At 38.2% G+C, this 13,354-nt stretch overlaps 1 protein-coding gene across 1 annotated transcript; it reads right to left on the minus strand.

Annotated features, from left to right (window-relative positions):
- Nucleotides 1-886: 886 nt before the first annotated feature.
- Nucleotides 887-4,852, minus strand: LOC127988013 (procathepsin L-like). Its single transcript, XM_052590507.1, has 8 exons — nucleotides 4,815-4,852; nucleotides 3,278-3,417; nucleotides 2,774-2,896; nucleotides 2,177-2,341; nucleotides 1,831-2,052; nucleotides 1,575-1,743; nucleotides 1,252-1,357; nucleotides 887-998 (listed from the first exon to the last, which is right to left on the minus strand). Exons 1-8 carry the CDS (start codon nucleotides 4,819-4,821, stop codon nucleotides 899-901), a joined length of 1,032 nt encoding a protein of 343 aa, XP_052446467.1. The 5' UTR covers nucleotides 4,822-4,852; the 3' UTR covers nucleotides 887-898.
- Between the last annotated feature and the right edge of the window lie 8,502 nt (nucleotides 4,853-13,354).

Genomic DNA, 13,354 nt, shown 5'->3' on the forward strand with positions numbered 1-13,354 from the left:
GAATTTGCACAGTGGGAAAAAACAGAATCTGATAAAGCATGCCTTAAAAAGGATGGCAAAAATATATCATTTCATATATATATATATATATATATATATATATATATATATATATATATATGTATGTATATATATATGTATATATATATATATATATATATATATATATATATATATGAAATGATGCTATTATGTTATGACTTTTTACATATATTAATAATATTATTATTTCTTTTAATAGTAATTGACGGCCCACCTGCAATACAATCACGACCCACAGGTTTCAACTGACAGGTTGAAAACCACTGGTCTAGAGAATGGTTGGATGGATTACAATATATTATACAATTATATTTTTATTGTTAATTTTAAAAGGTTTTTTTTTTTTTTACATTTGCATTTTTAACTCAACATTTTTACACTCTTTTTTTTATCCTCATATTTTTTCATCCTCATATTTTTAAACCTTTTATGTGCACTGTTGATGGATGATATGCACTGATTAATGTTTCCGCAACACTGCACAACAATTGCACCGAACCTGTCTTTGACAGCAACACACTTAAGGAGACACAACATTTGAGCACATGACCTTTCCTCCATTAATATCCTATTGTGAGAACAAAAGTCCTTTAGTCTCAAAAACACCTGGGTATGCAGTGAAAAAACGCATGCAAGTTTGCACAGTGGGAGAGGCAATGGGGAAAAAAAAGAATCTGATAAAGCATGCCTTAAAAGGGACGGCAAAAATGCAAACACTAATTTTCTATTGCAGGACTAAAGTAGCTCCATAGTGTAATAGTTATTCTTTTCCGAACCCACGGACTAAATGAACTGATTCTGACACAAACTTCAGACTTCACAAGTCTTTATTTGGAAATAAATACTCTTGTTCTTCTCACACAATTGGATAAAGAGCATAGCTGGCGATCCCACAAGTGTTTTTGCCATTGCGGATCATTCGCATGTAGCCTCCTTCACCCCATCCTGTTCCCCAACTGAAAAAAGAGAGGGTCAGACCATCAGAATGGAATGATCGAATAATGTTTTTGGGACATAAACTCTGGTAAAAGCATGGTATTTAATGAAGTATCATTTACACTGTATCATGATGCCACCACAGTACAATACTTTTCTGAAAAGGTGCTGAAGTTGTCTACAGGAGAAGTTGTAGTTCATTGTGTGGTTTTTCTTTCAGTGTATATTGGGTGTAAATGTACTCATAAACATAAATGATGGGCGTTCTCTTACCTGTTTTTGATTATCCAGAAATCTTTGCCCCCCTCTGAGCCATAACCAACCACAAGCACAGCATGGTTGAGGTTATTAGGGTTACAGTTAGATTCCTTGTAGATTCCTGTGGAAACAATTCATATAATTTATCATTCAAGTAAATATTAAAATAATAGTATATTACAATTATTAGTTAATATAAATTACTATTAAATTATTATTTTACTAAAATATGAATAATGATAATATGCATTAATAACGTGCATTCTCTATCAACTACATATATTTGGTCTTCCTGTCTTTCTTGTTGTAAACTGAATCTGAGGAAGTGGAAATCTTACCCGAGCTGTAGAAGAGGAAGCTTGGATGATCGGCATCTATGGCGACGGTGATTGGACCGATGCTTGCCACGGCGTCAGCCAGTGCCTGTTCATCTCCGGCCGGGATGAATCTGTAATCACTGACCCTGGCCACAACTGAACTTCTGTCGTAGAAACAGGGCTGAGCGTCCTGATGAAACCAGATCCCAAAAACACTCATTCAGACTGACCGAATCACACCCAAACTCCTCCGAACGGACTCTGTAAGATGACTTACCGCTGAAGTATAGGGGTAAGAGTCAGAGCTCTCCAGCCCTTTACGGATCACGTAATCATAGGCGTTCGCCATCCAGGCTCCACTGCAGCCGTACGTGCCATACGACCTGGAACAGTCCACCAGCTGCTGCTCGCTGAGGGACATCAGCCGCCCCGTCTTCTTGAACATCTGCCCTTCAATAGCACCTGTAGTGCTAAAGGCCCAGCAAGACCCACAGTAACCCTGAAAAAAACACAACAAATCAATAATTTTAGCTTCTAATATACAGTCTATCCATTTTCAACAGAAGGCCTATATGTGTGGATATAAATACACCCATCATTGATCAATTAAAAGAGAAATCCACCTGATCTTTGACTTCAGTCACATATCCTTGTGCTCGATAATCCACACTGGTCAATCCCAGTCTGTTAGCTTTGACACGCAGCGTCTGAGCCGATGTGACCTTTCCTTTCCTGTTTATCGGCCCATTAATTGTGGCGCCCAGCAATCGTTTGTACTCCATCTTGGTCTGAAGATGAGAAAAATGAGATAAAACATTATCTTAGATGACACAAAATCGATCAGAAAGTTTTTTTTGCAGGATGTTACATCCACACCACTAGGTGTCAGTGCAAATCCACCTTTAAAGGGACAGTATCCCCAACATTTTTTATTCTGTCATTAATTACTCACCCCCTTTTTTTTTTTATCTGAGCTCTCTGAAACTGCATAGACAGCAACACAACTGAAATGTTCCCAGACGCAGAAATGTTGTAAGGACGTCACGTCGCTGTCTATCGAGGGTCAGAGAGCTCTCAGATTTCATCAGAAATATCCTCATTTGTGTTTGAATCGACATGAGGGTGAGTAATTACTAACAAAATGTACATTTTTGGGTGAACTATCCCTTTGAACAAAGACAATAACAGCAGTTTCTGACATTTTCAATTGTTTCACTTACGAGGTCGCCATATTTGTTCATTCCCATGCTAAACGACGACAATCCGAAGTGGAAGTCATTGTTGTTTTTCTCAATCATTCGCATATTGGTCTCCCAGATGTTTTGTCTCTCAAAGTCGTCACTCTACAGTAACAAAGTCAAACTTTAAAATAAAGTCAAACGCAGTGCATAACATACATAAAACATATAATCCACAACCATAAACAGACTTAAACTACATGTTTATACTGGATCAAATGTCTCAACAGTGTTTCAAACCTTTTTATTTTTAAAGGAACAACTGAACCCAAAACTACTATTTTACTCTCTTTTTTGCACTATAAAAAGTGGTAAGTGGCAACTTTTAGTTTTGAAATGTTCTTTTTTTAGTGTTTTTTTCCCTAAATGTTTCCTGTTGTGTTCCACTTATTAAGAATATGAGTAAAAAAAGAAAAGAAAAGTAAAATCGATTTTTTATTTTAAGGTGAACTGTCCCTTTAAGACACCCAGATGATTCTAACGGACCTCCTCATCGTAGGATATTTGATGAAGCCTTTTCCACAATGCCCAGTCAGAGGGGGCTTCCTCTTCTGAATCTGCTGCCCCCTGCAGAGGTGCCCACATCAGGAGAGTAAACAGCGCCACCCAGTGTGCCTGACACGTGTCTGTACACAACACACATGACATTTCAACAAACATTCGCTTCATCACTGAAAAACGTTTTTAGGTTGACAGACAAACAAATGAGAAAAGTGAGCACAATTTAGGTTCCTTTCCAAGTTTAAAGGAAACGAAATATTTTGCGTAAATAATTAAATTAAATGAACAAAAATAACTAAACATTTAGTTATTTTTAATAACAATATTTCTGAATCTGTTAATAATATTTACACAGGTCTAAAACAAAAATATGATTATTTTCTATATCACTTTGGATAACCTGAGAGTATTTTTTTTTTTCTTATTCTAAGAATGATACACTTAAAAAAAAAAAAAAAAAGTGAACAAATATATAAATACAAATATTGAGCACTAAATAAATAAAGTAACATTAACAAAAATAGTTGGAAAGGGCTGGAAAGAAATACAAAACTTTGAAAGTTTTTTTTTTCTTAGGCTGATTTTACAAATAGATATAAAAATAACAAGCACAATTTATGTTTAGGTAACTTGTGGTTATTTGTTTTAACACTCTGGATAACCTGAAAGTTTGAGTGGTATACTGCTTCACTTCTCTTAAATAAATTAAATTAAATTTATTAAAAAACATTTTTGTTTCAGCAATTCAATTTAAATAAATATGTAACAAATATTTAAATAACCAAACTTGTTCATAATATTAAAAAATGTTGACTTTATCACTTTAAATAACTTTAAAGTTTGGTCTGTGTGTGTGTGTGTGTATGTGTGTGTGTATGTGTGTGTGTGTGTGTGTGTGTGTGTGTGTGTGTATCTGTGTGTGTGTGTGTTTAAAGTTCTTAGTCTTAGACTCTAAAGTTCACTTTTAGACTGATTCTTCTACAAAATAAATAATTAAAATAAAATAGGAAAATAGTTATTTTAACAAAACAATAAGCCCAATGTAGATTCAAATAAATTCAAATAAATACTTTACATAAATATTTAAACAACTGAGGCTGATTATAAAATTTACACCGGGTCTAGAATGAGCACTTTATACTTTAATCTGAAAGTTTGTGGTTTTTTAAGCCCTTATTTTTAGACTCCTTCAGTTCTATGAAATAAATAAATAGAGCCCAATATAGGTTCAGCAATTCAATTTAAATAAATGTTTATATATGCTATTATATTTATAACTGAATATTTTACACAAATATTTAAACCACTGAACTTGTTTAAAATATATAAAACAGTAGTTTCTATATATATATATGTATTTTTTTTTTTTTTTACAAAAATATTACTAAGCTCAATTTAGGTTTTATTTTTAGTTCAGCAATTCAACTTAAATAATTAAATAACTAAATATTTCACATAAGTATTCGACAAACTGAACTTAAGACAAGGTCCAAAACAACTGTGTGTTTCCGTCCAGACTTACCGAACATGTTGCTCTGCAGGAAGTGTGTGTCTGAGCGTTTGGAGAGCCCTGTGGGTGACTCTGAAGCATGTCTTCTGCGTTATATACCATCACGCTGAAGGTGTGTCCATACTGTTAGAACTCGCTATACATACTATGTCATCCTGCAAGAAGAAACCACTAATTAACAAGACTTAGAACATTTAACCCTAACCAATAACTTCACCAAAATCACCGACACCGCAGCACATGAAGCTTTCCAAAAAGTTGCCCTAAGAAATCAAAAGCGATGTTTCATACGACATGTTTTCGTTTTTTATTGATTATTTAAATGAGGACTGAGTCAGCAGTGTTTGGATGCCTGACGTGTTTTGTCTGACTTGATTCTTGTTTGGAATATAATGAACGTACCACTACAGACATTAGATCCACAAAGTATAGTCCAACCAGAGCAAGGCCTGTATTACGGGGGTGACTGCTGAGTCGTCTGTCTTCCTTCATCTCACTTAGCCGTGTTCTTCAGTGCTGTCATAATGCTGTCATAATTTACCCCCGTTATTACGCTTCATCCCATGATTGGCTCTGCAGCTCATATTTTGGGGCTTTTCATTATGCACAGTCTGGGACAAGTGAATAGCCTTGAAATTGGCCTTATAAAATTACTCCGGCTTATCAAACAAAAAGGTTAGATTAGGTTCTTTTTTTTGAGCTTTTGCTTTTATTTATATATAGACTGTTTTTACATTATGCATTTAAATTATATTTTACACTATAGACCATAATAGGCCTATATGTTTATTCTATGTTTATACTATAGACTGTAGCCTATGTTTTGTAAACTATAGTGAATAGCCTTTCGATTTTCACTTGGCTTTATGAAATATAAATAATAAATATAAAAACTTTTGTTTTTACTGTAGCCTATTTATTAATATATATATATATATATATATATATATATATATATATATATATATATATATATATATATATATATTAGACTATAGACTGTTTTTTGATATATTATATTACATTATAGCTTACAGTATGTTTATATATAATTGTACTATAATTTTTTAAAAATAATTTACTATATTAAAGGTTATTATTTTGTCATATTAACATTTTTATACCATAGCGAATAGCCTTACAATTTTACTTACAAAATTAACCTTAGAATTATGCTTCATTGTATTAAATATACACAGTTTACATGTTGTATCAAAAGTTATACAGACCCCACAGACAATGTAGCAATATTTAATTATGTTTCAATATGATCAATAACACTTTGTTTGTTAAACAGTCAAAGCCTTTAGTAAGAATTATCAAAACATTTAATAGAACCCTATAAGTATAAATAAATAAATATATATAAATATATTTAATTACAAATTGTATTCTATTACTAATTACAGAAGTATAAATAAATAAATATATATAAATATATTTAATTACAAATTGTATTCTATTACTAATATATATATATATATATATATATATATATATATATATATATATATATATATATATATATAGATATATATAGATATATATATATAGATATATATATATACTATATATATATTTTTTTTACTTTTTGTTTGATTACTTATTTTTTTTACCTAAATCATTTGAAACTTACCATTAAATGTAGCTAATATAAATAAAGTTGACTTGACTTGACTTGCCTTGACCAAAGGCCTGGCGATGCTTCACTTTACAATGTGATTCAAGGACTTCTAAATCCATGTCATTTTAATATTTGCCCACCTGCAAACTCAAGAGCGAGGATTTGAACTTTTATTATGAAATAGCGATGTACAGCAAATCTTATATTTAGAAATATGTTGACGTATTCTCCTGTGTTGGCATATAGGTTTAAATGATCTACGTTATAAATCTAGTGAGATAACACACTGTTTTCCCAGATGAATGTTAAGTAAAACAAAACTCGTCAGACTTTATATACGTTCCCAAATGAGACCCAAACAGACAGCATATGCAGTAAAAGACCGAACAATATAATGCAAGCTCTATCAAAAGTTCCCTTTCATAGGTCACTTTGATGCTGTGGTGACGTCACCGGTATGGGTGACGAATGTCTGAAGCCCTAAACCATCCCACCAATCTTATTGGCCAAATAGCTCTTAGCACACCACCCTTATGCATGCACACGCATCTTATACCTAGGTGGCACGCGCTATTTCGCTCAGATTTCATTCCTTCAGGGAAGCGAATCATCTGTGCCCTAGGAATCATCTCGCGTTCTCAGCAGTTTCTACGAGCAGGGCTAACTCCTCTTCGCGGAAGCGGAACCGTGCAATAAGTTCATCACAAAGGGAGACTCACATGAAAGGTGCGTAGTATGTTTAGGCTTACCCTAGTGCAGGAAAAGAGCTTTATTGAACCAGTCGTCTTCTCTAACGAGGATTTTCAGCCCACACCGGAGGCATGCGACGCCATCTCCTTCGGATGTAGACGTTATGACGACGACGACATTTTATCCACTCTGATAAAGAATCAAATTCTGGAGTCTGAGGACTTCGCGGCCGACGCTAGCTCTCTCCCTCCTAGTGGACAGGAGAAGCGCGTTTCCCCCTCCTACAGCGAGCTGTTGGATGTGGTTTCTCGCGCGGTGGGTAAACTGGGACTGGATTGGGAGGTTGAGAGGACCGAGGCCCAGCTTTCATCTAAGCTGTACGACCGTATCTTAACCAGTCATACCTGTGCAGCCCCGAAGGCCCTTGCCTTTTTTCCCGGACCTCCACCAAGAAGTTTCGAGGTCCTGGAAACAGCTGTACTCAGCGCGTATCACTAACGCTGCAGCTGCGGATTTCACCACCATTTCTGATATGGTGAACCATGGCTATGCAGCGGTGCTTCCGGTGGAAGAGACTTTCGCCGAATATATCGCGCCTAATTCGGCCGCGGCATGGAAGTCTCGCCCCCTTCTTCCTTCTAAGGCGTGTCGAGTCACGTCCAGCCTCATTGGAAAATCGTACATGGCTGCTGGCCAGGCGGATGCTTCGCTCCACTCTATGGAGGTCCTTCAGGCCTACCAAGCGGAGCTCTTAAAGGAACTTGATGAAGGGGAGGGCATCACACCCGAGGCCGTGAAGGAGTTACGACGAGCAACGGATTTGGCGCTACGTGCTACCAAACACATTGCTCGAGGGGCGGGCCGTTCCATGGCTGGTTTGATTATGGTCGAGCACCACTTTTGGCTTAATCTCACTGATATCAAAGAAAAGGACAAGTCTTTTCTTATGGAAGCCCCCGTTTCTAAGGACGGTTTGTTCGGAGAGGCTGTCACTTCGGTGGTGGAAAAAATTAGAGCAGCGAAACAGCAATCAGCCGCCTTCTGCCAGCTGATTCTTCGCAGGCCCAGGGAGGTTGAACGCCGGCAGGTGCCCAGGTGTTCTCGCTCAACCTCCTTTCACCCCCAACGAGTTGCCTCTTGGGAAGAGCCTTCAGCTATGGCACCCCCTCGTAAAGATTGAGTGACTAACACTGACTGTCTCGCCACAAAGACCGCCTCTAGCAACATTGGATCGAGTTATTATGCCGAGCGTTCCCTCAGACCCTCTGCGCAATTCAGCTTTCAGAATCTAAGGGACGGTTCAAGGGTCTGGCAAAGACGTCCCGTTTATGATGGCTCATACAGTCGCCACTTTTTCGCTAGCGGCAGAGCCCGATGTTCATCTTGTTGGATTAATTCCTGCCGTGGACACGTTTCAGGATTATACACAACGAGACGCATTGACTTTTATGCATGCACTTCCCCTGTTCATGAACGCCACAAGCTTTTCGTGCCCAGACATTTTAATGCGTATGAAACCGTTGCAGGAAGTGGAAATCTTGAGATCGCTAATGTTGTTTTGGGCCGCGTGCGAACACTTGCCCAACATCTCGCAATGGGTGTTACACACAACTCATCAGGGATATACCATTCAGTTTCAAAAAGGCCCACCTCCTTTCCGCGGAATTCTTCCCACGGTTGTGAAACCAAAGGAAATAGCGGTTCTGCGACAGGAGATGTCAACTCTGCTGAGCAAAGGGGCTATAGAGGAAGTACACCCCTCTCAGATGGAGTCAGGGTTTTACAGCCGCCAATTTGTGGTACAAAAAAAAGATGGCGGGTTGAGACCCATTCTGGATTTATGCCGTTTGAATCTTGCACTCAGGACGAGCAAATTCAAGATGTTGAGACACAGGAAGTTCCTCAGATTCGCTTTAGAGGGCAAAGTGTATCAGTACCGCATTCTTCCCTTTGGTTTAGTTCTGGCTTCACGTACTTTTTCAAAATGCATGGACGCAGCTCTGGCCCCGTTGCGGCTCCAAGGCATTCGAGTTTTGAACTACTTAGAAGAATGGCTGGTGATAGCACAATCACAGACTCAAGCACACTCTCATTGGGATCTTGTGCTGAATCATTTAAACAGCCTGGGCTTACACACAAATTTCCAGAAGAGTGTTTTAATTCCCTCTCAATGGATAACCTTTCTGGGAATAGACTTGGACTCTCGCACGATGAGAGCAAAGCTATCTCTCCCACACGCTCAGTCGATCGTGTCATGTGTGCGTCGCTTCAAAGCGGGTCGCACAGTGACGGTGAGCTTGTGCCTCAGACTTTTAGGTCTTATGGCAGCGGCATCCCCCGTAATCCATCTGGGATTACTTCACATGCGCCCTTTTCAGTGGTGGATGAAAAGACAGAACATTTCACCCCGTTGTCTTCCGCATTGGACGATTTCAGTGACACGGAGGTGTGTTATGTCAATAAAACTGTGGATGTGAACCGAATTTCTTCTAGCCGGACTTGCTCTTTCCGAGAGACGGTCACGACGGCCGCGTCTTTCGTCTTTCAAGGGCGCCCAGCCCACGGAGTGTGGACAGCGACACAAAGCAATTGGCACATAAACAGGTTAGAATTACTGGCAGTTTTTCTAGCTCTCCAGTATTTCTCGAATCTGCTGATCTGCCGTCATGTACTGCTCACATCAGACAACACAGCGGTTGTGTCGGATCTGAATCATCAGGTAGGATTACGCTCTCGCCCCCTGTGCAGGCTGTCGAGACATATTCTTCTTTGGTCTCAGAACAAAATCCTGTCGATCCGAGCGGTTCATGTCCCCGGACATTTGAACTTCGGAGCAGATTTGCTATCTAGACAGACTCTGGAGCAAGGGGAATGGAGATTGCACCCCCAAACAGTGAACCTCTTATGGCAGATTTTTGGAGAAGCAAGAGTGGACTTATTTGCGTCTAACATGACTACGCATTGCCCGCTATGGTTCTCCCTATACCCTCCATCGCCCCTGGGCTTAGATGCATTAGCTCACAATAGGCCCAAGACCAGCTTGTATGCTTTTCCCCCGATTCGTTTAATTCCAGCGGTATTTTCCAGGATACTGCTGGACAGAGTGGAACAGCTGCTGCTGGTGGCTCTGCAGTGGCACACACAGCCGTGGTTTGTGGACCTGATCAGTCTGTTATCAGGCTCTCCATGGGAGCTTCCCCTCAGACAGGATTTACTATCACAAGCGCAGGGAATGATTTGGCACCCAAGTCCAGATCTATGGAAACTGTGGGCGTGGCCTCTAAGCGGAGTGAGCTAGTATGTCCCGGTCTTTCTGTTGAAACCACCGAGACTATACTGAATTCTAGAGCAGCTTCTACGAGACGCTTATATGCTTTCAAGTGGAAACTGTTTACGACCTGGTAATATGGATCCAGTTTACTGCCCAGTGGCTTCAGTACTGGAGTTCCTTCAGGACCGTTTTTCTGATGGAGTGACGCCAGCAACTCTGAAAGTTTCTGTGGCAGTCATTTCAGCTAACCATGAATATATAGACGGTGCCGCAGTGGGCCGTCATCCGCTGGTTTCTCGTTTTATACAGAGTGCACGAAAATCCTGACTCTGAAGACAGTTCTTCTTATGGCTTTATTCTCCCTCAAGAGAGTTGGGGATTTACAGGCTCTTTCTGTCTCACCCTCGTGCATGGAATTTGCACCGGGCTCTGTGAAGGTGTTGTTGCGACCGAGGCCTAATTATGTCCCTAAGGTCGCTTCTAACCCCTTTCGTTTTCAACAAGTGGTCTTGGAGGCTTTACCCCCTGCTGAGATGGGGTCAGGGGATCTAAGTCTTTGCCCTTTCAGAGCGCTATAGACTTATGTTGATCGAACAGCCCCATGGCGTGAGTCTGACCAGCTGTTTTTCTGTTTTGGACATAAGAATAAAGGCCATGCTGTCACAAAACAATGCATGTCCCATTGGCTGGTGGAAGCAACATCTTTAGCCTATGAAGCGATCGGACTCGCTTTGCCCTTAGGAATTAGAGCTCATTCCACGAGAGCAGTGGCTTCTTCAAGAGCTTTTCTCAGTGGATCCTCTATGGATGATATCTGTGCGGCGGCAGGATGGTCCTCTCCGAGCACTTTTATCAAGTCCTACAGTCTGGATGTGAGGATGGCTCCTTGCTCCCGGGTTCTCTCCGCTTGAGCAGATGCTTCCTTGGATCTCAGCTATCAGGTACGTCAGGCGTTATGGTATAGCGTTCCCATACCGGTGACGTCACTGCAGCATCGATGTGACCTATGAAAGGGAACATCTCGGTTATGTATGTAACCATGGTTCCCTGAATAGGGAACGAGATGCTGCCGTCCTGGCCGTTCCATACCGGAATGTGCGCATGCGTAAGGGTGGTGCCAAGCGCTATTTGGCCAATAAGATTGGCGGGATGGTATAGGGCTTCAGACATTCGTCACACCAAGGGGTGTTACCATACCGGTGACGTCACCACAGCATCTCGTTCCCTATTCAGGGAACCATGGTTACATACGTAACCGAGATGTTTTACCTCAAACTCAATTTATATATATATCTCAAGACCGCTTTTCACATCAAGGAGTAATATCACGAGATGTCGTGCGCTGCTAAAAGCCAGGCAAAACGTTTATGTATTTATATCAGACGTGCGCTGCATCGTTAATTGTGTAAAAAGATTGTTTTATCGAGAAAAAGAACCCTTTCAAGTTCTTTTCAAGTATCTTCTCAAAAACCGAGGGCTTTCCAGGACTTACATTTCAAAAAGTTAAATTCAATTCAATTCAATTCAATTCAAGTTTATTTGTATAGCGCTTTTTACAATACAAATCGTTACAAAGCAACTTTACAGAAAATTATGTTTCTACAAAATTTAGTAGTAGCTTATGGTGGTGACTGTCAGTTTGTGCACGTTTGACAGGATTAAAAAAAATATATATATATTTTTAATTTATTATTTTAATCTTATTTGTAGCCTTTATTTAAATTGTTACCCACAAATATAAATTGCATTAAAAGTAAATGTATTTCTTTATTAAAATATTTATATATTTATTATAAATATCTATTTATCGAAATACTTATATATTAATAATTTTATCATTAATCTTTTTTATTTAATTCTTGTTTTATTAGTAGTAGTAGTAGTAAGTAATTTTACATATTAAATGATTTGTAAAAAAATAAGTTTAAATAAAAATATCTAAATTATATATATATATATATATATATATATATATATATATATATATATATATATGTGTGTGTGTGTGTGTGTGTGTGTGTGTGTGTGTCTAAAAACATAGGTAAAAGTGTACTGTCAAAGGCTCTATGTAGTTTAAAGGTTAAGAAAAAATAGTTGCTAGTTGAAGAAATAGTGCTGTTGATATCTACTGGTCAGTGTGAGTGTTTAAGTAATGAATGTTATGAAAGAAAATAGCTAAAAATGTTTTAATGCTGCAGTAATCTAATTCACTTCATAGTAGATGAATAATAATCTGTTTCTATCTGGTGTTTTAATGGTACGTTCTCTCCACAGAATAATGAACTGCTGAAGGATCTGATGAAGAGCGAGCGCATGCTGAGAGTCCTGCTCCTGCTGCTGCTGAACGGAGCGAGCTGATGACTGCTGGGTTTGATCTTAGCTTGTGTTTAGCTTGATGAAAAATGAATGCAACTACACCCTCCTGAGAGAGGAGCTGCTGCCTGGCACTGCTTTCCTGTTTCATACAGCCCATGTCTAATAGTCCTTGCTTGCAACCATGCATTGAAAAGCAGAATTGCTTATTTTTCATCTCGGAAATGTTATGTCTAATGTTTAAGCATTTACCAAATTTGTATATTTTGTAAGAAGCAGCTTATGCTTTTTTGTTGAAAATATAAAATGTTTTAATAAATTATTTTGATATCATTATTTTAATTAATAGCATTTAAAACACCACTTAAACAAAGAACAAATAGACAAATAACAAATATGTAGTCACAACAATAATAATAAAGAAGCTCAATACTTGCTAAAAAAAAGATATAAAAATTTATTTTCTGCTGAAATGGAATTCAGATTATATTTTTTCTTTAGAAAAGTTTAAATCTTGTTGCGTAAATATTGGTTTTCTTAACATTTTGTGTGTAGAAGTGTGCTAAAATGTATATTTGTCAAAACAATAAATGAAAATGAAAATGCTGCTTTTAACATCTTTTCACTATTTAAAAAATATTTATTTTATTGCAT

Source organism: Carassius gibelio, chromosome B22 (genome assembly GCF_023724105.1).
Source record: "Carassius gibelio isolate Cgi1373 ecotype wild population from Czech Republic chromosome B22, carGib1.2-hapl.c, whole genome shotgun sequence".
In the NCBI taxonomy this organism is placed as follows: domain Eukaryota; kingdom Metazoa; phylum Chordata; class Actinopteri; order Cypriniformes; family Cyprinidae; genus Carassius; species Carassius gibelio.